Source organism: Ipomoea triloba, chromosome 5 (assembly GCF_003576645.1).
Source record: "Ipomoea triloba cultivar NCNSP0323 chromosome 5, ASM357664v1".
Lineage (NCBI taxonomy): Eukaryota > Viridiplantae > Streptophyta > Magnoliopsida > Solanales > Convolvulaceae > Ipomoea > Ipomoea triloba.
The window spans coordinates 19,824,606-19,833,424 of NC_044920.1; the positions used below are offsets into that span (position 1 = coordinate 19,824,606).

General features: G+C 39.4%; 1 protein-coding gene across 1 annotated transcript in view; it reads left to right on the top strand.

The window, feature by feature from the left end:
• The first annotated feature begins 7,578 nt into the window (after positions 1-7,578).
• Positions 7,579-8,819, top strand: part of LOC116020358 (laccase-14-like) — a 5,691-nt gene continuing 4,450 nt past the window's right edge. Inside the window, exons 1-4 of the mRNA XM_031260836.1 lie at positions 7,579-7,590; positions 7,723-7,874; positions 8,090-8,334; positions 8,405-8,533. Coding sequence (XP_031116696.1) covers positions 7,579-7,590; positions 7,723-7,874; positions 8,090-8,334; positions 8,405-8,533 — 538 coding nt within the window. The remainder of the gene's footprint in view (positions 7,591-7,722; positions 7,875-8,089; positions 8,335-8,404; positions 8,534-8,819) is intronic.

Sequence of the window (8,819 nt, forward strand, 5' to 3'; positions counted from 1 at the left end):
CGCCAGGGTGTCTCCCAACACATGGTAGTGAATGAAAGCCTACAGCAACTACGGTGAGGGCAACACAAAACACAATATTTTAACCACAACGGGAATAGAAGAAGGACATACCTCTAACCAAGGGCGGGTGCCGGGAGCACCCTCACACAATGCCATGTCACAGGGGAGAACGAGGCTGCCCAACACATCACCCAAGGGTAAATCGCCATGCAGGAGGGACGCCGAGGATGGGAGATGAATACTCCACTGACGAGGGGCAGCAGGCGCAGCAGGCGCAGGCACGGGAGGTGGCGCCACGGCCCTCGGTGGCTCGACCGGGCGGGGGGTTGGCAGGCCGACTATGGCAGGACCTGAGCTGGGCCGCGAATCACGACTGCGCAATGCACGACGCGCCGGTGGCTGGGCGGGTGCTCGGCTACTCCCCACGGTCCTCTGTCTCTTGGGGGGGTACCGGTACTACGCCAGCGCTCAATCCTAGCCTCGAAGGACTCAGACATATCTGCAAAGGAGAGGATGGGGTTACACATACGACTCAAAAGAATGGTCTACAACAACGAGAACGGTAAGCTATCAAACCCGCGCAAGGGTTCGCCGAGGTAGAGGGGTCGGCCCCTCGAAGGTCGGCGGGCCCGAGTAGTCGGGGTCGGCCTCAATCTCATCCGGCTCATCTCTATCCGTGTCTTCACCTGATGACGAGACCAACTCAGTCACCACCGCCCTGGGAGGAGGTGGAGCGGCGTGCCGCGTGAAACCAAGGTCGGACAAAGCCCTCTCCGTCACAAGCGCCGTGGTATCCGTCAACCCGTCAACGCTCTGTGGATTCAAAAGTAAGTAGCCCCGATCGGCGAGCTCGTCCGTGACTGGGGGGAGGGGGCGCTTATAGAAGAAGCCACCCCAAGGCACATGGAAAGGAAGGGAAGGGCCGGTAGANCACCCCAAGGCACATGGAAAGGAAGGGAAGGGCCGGTAGACACAAAGACAAATTTGGGCTTCCAAAATTTGTTCGAAGATTTAGGCTCGTGGAAGAGTTTCTTATTGGATCGGGCAGCGAAAGACGCAAACCCCTTACTCAGGAGGGCGGGGGCACAAGTGATGTGGAAGTGGGCATGAAAGAGATCCAACGTGGGCGAGATACTGACCTGGGCACATCTAACCATGAAGGCGGCTAGAAGGCGGTGGGAGTTGGGCACTAGCTGCCCAGGAGCAATACCATGTGAGTTCAGGATGTCCACCACAAAGGATTTAAGCGGAAAACGAAGGTCCATCTCAAGGGACCGGAGGTGGACACCGAAATAGTTCGGAGAGGGAGGTTCAAGGATATTGCTCCTCGGGGAAGGGACCACGACCTCCACGGTTGGTCCTAACAAGGACCGGGCACAAGCGATGTCGTAGTCACTAAGCGACACGGTGGCCTCGCGGGGGGTGGTCAAATCAAGCTCAGTGTGTAATCTAGAGTGGGAAGGGTTTGGAAGCGCGGTAGGCACAAGGGCACGAAGAGGGCGGGCCGCAACGGCGGGTCGCCCAAGTGCCATGTCAACCTCAAGAGGTGGAAAGGGAAATTGATCTAAGGGGACGGGCACACCGTCATCCATGGGCAAATCTAGAATATTTATAGAGTCCAACAAGTTCACATAAGGGTCTTGAGGAGTCAATGGCATGCACGAAATGAATCAAGTGGAACTCTAAAAGGAGAACGCGAAACTACTCACCCGGTTTTAAGGAGAGACGAGTGGAAACTTGGGATGACAAGAGAGTGATTTGGGTCGAAGGGTAGAGGTCGACTTGGACGAGCTTGGTGGTCGGAGGGGAGTGACGGAGACGGACGGAGTGGGCGGCGAAACTCGGCGACGGCGGTGGCGGTGTGGCGCGTAGCTGGCGGTCGCGTCGGTCGGCGGTGAGCACTCGCGGCGTCGGCGCTGCACGGCGGCGGTGATGGTGTGCACACCGTTGGCAGTTGCGGCGCTCGGCGGGGGAGTGTTTCGGCGCGGAGCGTCGTCGAAGGTGACGGTGGCGGTGGTTCGGCTTCGGTCCGCGGCGTGCTCGGCCTCGGTCGCTACGGCGTCGATGGTCGGCGTCGGCAGTCGCGGCGTGAGGGAGAGGCGGCCTCGGCGGGTGGCCCTTGGCGGCCGACGACGACGAACCTTGACAGTCGGCTCTCGGCGGTGTTGGCTCCCTCTTCCTCGGCCGAGTGTTGTGGCGGAGAAAATGGCGGAGGAGGGGAGGCTATGGTCGGTGGCCGGCGTCGGCGGTCGGCGGTGGCGTCACGGCGGCGGTCGGCGGCGATGTCTCCTTCTCTCGGCCGGAATTTCTTCCATGCAACGCACGGGCGAAAATACTAGTAATAATAATAATGTAAATATTTTTATAAATTGGATATTTATATTTTAAAAAACAACTAACATATAACTCTAATATTTAATGTGTATATATTATTATTATTGAAGGAGATAAGAAAATATATGGTGGATGCATGTGCATAGTAAAAATAGTGTAAAAGATAACGGAAGTTATAATGGTAGGGTTACATTTGTCCAAAATATTATGTAGTACAACTTTTATAGCATAACGTACAAAAAAACTTAACGAAAAAAAGGGACATAAATGAGGGGTATAACCTTCATTCACATTTATTATGTTTATATATATATATATATATATATATATATATATATAGGATCGCGTTCTGGTGCGTACTGGCCGCCCAGGAGAGAACTGCGGACGAATCACAGCACGCCACGTGTCCGGAATGTAGTTGCACATAACGTTATAACTAGGTGCACGTAATGTTATAACTAGGTGCACATAGGTGCACCCAGGTGCATAAATGCTAACAATGTAAATTACTTGCACCTGTAAGTGAAAATAGGTGTACACGTGCAAGTAAAATGTATTACAAGTGCAAGTAAATTGTACAATGAACATCAATACTAAGTGCACCTAATGTTATAACTAGGTGCACATAGGTTGCACCAGGTGCATGCATGTTAACAAAGTAAATTACTTGCACAAGTGCAAGTAAAATATATTGCAGATGCAAATAAAATGTATTACAGGTGCAAGTGAATTGTACACTGAGCATCAATACTAAGTGCACCTAATGTTATAACTAGGTGCACCTAGGTTGCACCAGGTGCATGAATATTAACAAGGTAAATTACTTGCATTTGTAAATGAAAAATATTTGCGAAAATAGATGCATGAATATTAACAAGTTAAATTACTTGCACTTGTAAGTGAAAATATGTACGAAAATAGGTTAACTTGTAAGTGAAACTAGGTGCACTTGTAAGGAAACTAGGTGCACTTGTAAGTGAAACTAGGTGCACCAAAGTTCCAGTTATTTACGAAAATGCCACCGCGTCTTTTTTTTTTTTTTTTTTAAATTGTATCTGATTCGTTGATCTAGACACATAGACGGCTGTGAAGCGTTCTCATTTCTTACCTGGGCGACAATACGCACGAGAGTGCAACCCTATATATAATCTTTGTAACTTTATAATCATGCGTGTAAAGTCAATATCCCACTAAAATCTTCTCCAATAACCCACTCTCCAAGTTAAACTGGCATATAATTCGTCTAATACCAAACAATAAGAAGAAAGTTTCCGCATGTTTTAATTTGTATTTGAATTTGCTCGGTAATGTGATTTCACAGTAGTTTACAATTACTAGCAAGTTATTAGATCCATTCTACAAAATAATTAAAGACACTTGTATTTTGATCCCTCTATTTTTAACTATTCAATGTGCAAAAAATATTTTTATCTTTCAACTTTCACACAAGTCGCCAATTTTCTCTGTTATGTTGTGAATCCATTAATTTCAAGATAGTAATTACAAAAACCAAAAATTTTTAGAAGTAAAATTCTAAATGTACAATATTTTATTTTTCAGGTCACAAGGAAAGCTCATAATTACTATATGAGGTGTGTAGTAGTTAAACCTTATTATGAAATATTACTACGAAAATAACATTTCTGGATATTTGGTTATACCAACAGGCTTATAATGACAACATCATTGTGAAAGAAAGTCTCTATGCTAAACAATTCAATAAGCCTTAGAAAGGCTATTGTATAAATAGTGGTGCAAACTCAATTTCCAAGTCAATGTGGGACAAAAGTTTACTTTAAAGCTTTTCCCACAATTTTTGCAACTCAAATGGGTTATAACTTTGAGAACCGGCCAATTTCTCATTCGACCATTATCTGTTTTGTGCGTACTATATGTCACCGAATCCACTTTGACTCCACCAAAACCGGAAGTGGACCCCACATATATTTGTACCACAAAATAGCCACTAAAATGTCATTTTATGCTATTTTTCCAACCAACCTTATCTTGTAACTGTAACTGCTAAAGAATCGCAAAGAAATTAAAAAAAAAAAATTTAAGTTGATCATAACTGACCAAGTTCAAACTAAAAAAACTAAGAGTAATAGATCACGGTTGAAAATCAAACTTATACAATACGGAGCAATATGTACCCAGACGAACTTGTGTGAAGTTACTAGGACATATTTTATTCTATTTAGCTTAATGCCCATAGGCACGTACCATTGTGGGCAAATAAAATTAACTTAAAAAAATATACGGAGTTTAATTTCAAATTGAATCACCACGTTTAGAATGAATTGAAGCTTGTCATTTTCAGTACAGTTCAGTTTTTCAATGGCAAAGGAAAGCTCCAATAATAGAGCAACTTAGAGCATCTACACTAAGAGAATATTATTTGTTTTTTCAGAGAAAAAGATCAAAAGTAAGTTTTTAACTAGTGTGGATATGATTTTTGAGTGATTTTTAACTCCTGCAAACATTATTTTTTAGTGGCCCCACAACTACTAAAAACAAAAAATATTTTGATTGCATAACAAAGGCAGGTGTGAGTTTCGCGCACCTGCCGCGCGCTTAGCTGGCCTCGGATTATTTTTCTTTTCTTTTTCTGATTAGTGTGTCAGAGTTGTTTTTTTTTTTTTTTTTCTTCATCTCTCTTCACTCTCTTTCGTAAGCAAAAAACCCCACTGATATTGATGCTTTAACTGCAAACTTGCAAACCAAAACAAACTGCAGTGACAGTAAGAATTAAATCAGTCACAATCATTTCGTTTGAAGAAATCAAACTTAGCTTGCTGGTGGAAAAGTGGAAATCAATTTCTGGTTTCATGTTCGAAAGGTTTATTAAGGTTCTTAGAGCATCTCAGTAGTAGAGTTTTTTACATTTTTTAAGTAAGTATCATTAGGAAAGAGAAAATGAAAAGAGAAAAAAATAAAACAAATCTAATTTATATATTGGGTTTATCGAGGTAAACACCACTCCTCTTCCGAGTATGTGAGTAAACCCTCGCCCTGTGATCCTAGCCGGCAAAGGACCACAAGGAGGTTGCCCATAGCTGACCGGCTCAAACCCGGGTGGCAGACGGTTTTGAACTCAGGACCTCACGACCGCGAGCGTCTTGGTCTTGCCACTCAGGCTGCCCTTACAGGCAAATCTAATTTTTATATATATATATATATATATAAAAGTAATAATATAACAGATAGGGAAAATTGTAATTTATACCCCTCTATAATATGCCAATTATCAATGTCATCCCTGAATTATTAGTGGTGTAAATATTGTCCCTCAATTTTTAAAAACGGTACATATATTGTCCTCCCGTGGTGTAAATATTGCCCTTCCTTCGTTACGGAAGGGGCAATATATGTACTATTTTTGAAAATTGAGGGGCAACATTTACACCACTAATAATTCAGGGGTGACATTGATAATTGACATATTATGGAGGGGCAAAAATTTCAATTTTTCCTAACAGATATGTCAGGGGTGCCTAACTGCACGCGCCTGAATGGGCGGACGGGCACAGCAGGCGTTGCTTCCTTGGCCACCTGTCAGCCGAACACTGTTCAAAGGAGCCATACATTGCAAAAGGAACCCATTTTCCTCTCACCAACTCTCTCTTTTCTCCATGTGACTATTTTACTAACATAAACCAAATAAACACCCATGATAGGGTGCTCTCAGAAGGAAACCTTTTCATAGACTTCGTACAGTGTTTCTTTAATTTTGTCTTCCAGCATCCATATCTCCAGTCTATAAATACTCCAAGCAATTGGGAAAAACTAAATTATTAAAGTATTATCAACTTTCAAAAGAAAAAAAAATTTATTACAGTATTATCAACTAATAGAAAGAGTGGTTGAGGTTGAGAAAGATGCCTTTGATGCTTATCAAAGTTTTAGTTTTGAATATTTTAAGGATTCTCCTGCTTGCTTCCCTTCAACCTGCCCCTGGAAAAACTCATCACTATAACTTCATCTTAAGTACTTATTATATTGTTTTTGTTATATAAATAATCATTGTGTTTTAGTTCTGCTTTAATTTGTTCATTTTGTTATATAAATAATCTGTAGTTGAAACTACCGTTCTTATAACAACACTAGTTAAATGTCGGTTCCTATGTTCTTTTTTGTACTATTAGTGTGTATTTGTAGCTATCATATTATGTATCAGCAATTATCAAGTTATTTGTTTACATGTACAGAAATGATTAACTGTAAGTACATACTGTGTTAACTGAAGGTACAAAATTTTTGTATCAGAGTTCACAATGCAATATGAACAATGGTCCATGGTATAACAATTGGGGAAAATAACCGGCCAGCCCATGCCCTCACAAAGGCTATAAGGGCTTGTATGAGCCAGTTTGGGTGGTGTGACGCCCTTCTGGATTACTTGATTTCCCTTCTTACTTAATAATATTGATCAACAAAAGACCATTAATTATGGTTGTGTTTGGCAGATCTTATTTAGGAGCTTATAGCTTATTTTAAGCTACTAATAAGCTATAAGCTTTGTTTGGTAATGTTCCTAAAATATAAACTATAAGCTTTGTTTGGTAATGTTCCTAAAATATAAGCTATAAGCTTTGTTTGGTAATGTTCCTAAAATAAGCTAGTAGCTTAAAATATGAGCTTATTTTAAAACGCTACCTAAGGTAGCGTTTCAAAATAAGCTAGTAGCTTCCTAACTTTTTTTCCATCTTTAACCTTGTTATTTTAAAGAAATGGCATCATTACCCTTCCCAATTAAAACATTTTTGGCTAAACCTTTTTGACTTTTTTCTCTATGTTTGGTTGTAATTTCAATTTGACATTTGTGTTTGAACATTGATTTTTGTATGAACTAATCTTTTTGAATTATAAACATTATATTTTTACTTTATAGGTTTTCAAATATATGTTCTTACTTTATATTTTATTAAAATATATTGATTTCGCTATTTTATATTTTAATATATAAACAAACCTATTTAAATTGTATGAAGATGTCCTTTTTAGTCTTTTTACCTTTATCAGTTTATCCAAAAGCTAATTTTACCAAACACTTTTAAGCATAACAGCTAGCTTAATAACTCTTCAGATTTTAGCTTCCAGCTTATATCCTTTCAGTTTTCATCTAGGTTTGCCAAACATAGCCTACATCTGAAATGATAAATCGGTAGACAACTAAAATTGTTTAAGGTATGGTAGTGTAAATATGAATTAAACTTGACTTATATGTTAATGATTCCATAGGCTATGCAGACATATGTAAAGATATATATATACTAATTAGGTTGTGGAGTCAGTATTTAAGTCGATCTTTAATTAGAAATAAATAAAAGTTTAAATTTATGTATCAAGTGTAAATGTTATATTGAATGCTCTCTCACTTGGTTGCAGGTGGAAGAAACTCCATACACGAGGCTGTGCAGTAGCAAGAAAATATTGACTGTGAATGGATCTTTCCCTGGCCCAACTCTATACATGAATAAAGGGGATATGCTCATCGTAAATGTTTATAATAATGGAACTCAAAATATTACTATTCACTGGTATATTTTATTTTATTTATTATTTTGTTTGAAATAACCATAATTATAATATCATATTAGAAGGTCATTACCAAAACAAAAAACAAAATGCTTTGAGAAAGGTGGCCAAATATAGGTACAACATAATTCTCGTGTTATAATTGTTAATGCTAGAGTGGTTGAAGTGAAATTACCCTACTAGTTAAAATTCAAATTATATCATTGTTACTATGTAGGCATGGAATAAAACAAGTAAGGTATCCATGGTCAGATGGACCGGAGTATATTACACAGTGTCCTATTGCACCGGGTGCGAATTTTAGTCAAAGAATTGAATTATCAGACGAGGAAGGCACGGTGTGGTGGCACGCTCATAGCGATTGGTCGCGAGTCACCGTGCATGGTGCTGTGGTTATTTATCCCAAGAATGGATCTAAATATCCATTTCCCAAACCTGATGATGAAATTCAAATCGTATTAGGTACACTAATTTTATTTTTTTCAACAACCATTTTATGCACAAAGAATTGTTTTAAAATATTGAAATACAGGTGAATGGTGGAAGAGTGATATACAGGCCGTTCTTGATCAATTTCTTGCAATGGGAGGAGATCCAAATACCTCCGATGCTTACCTTATCAATGGTCAACCTGGTGATCTTTATCCGTGCTCAAAAAATGGTAATTCTAAGATATGAATTTTTTAATTCTATGAATTTCATATTTCATTTTTGAAGTAAAATTTTTATTACTGATTAATTTATTCATAAAATTTAAACATAAAATTTAGATTAAACAAAAGTAAAATGCAATATGAACCTAGGTTAGTTAATTATATTGTTACTCTCGACGTTATTTCTAATTTAATTTTTCATAATGTTAACTTTAGTATGTATATGTGTATATATATATATATATATATATATATATATATATATATATATATATATATATATATATATATATA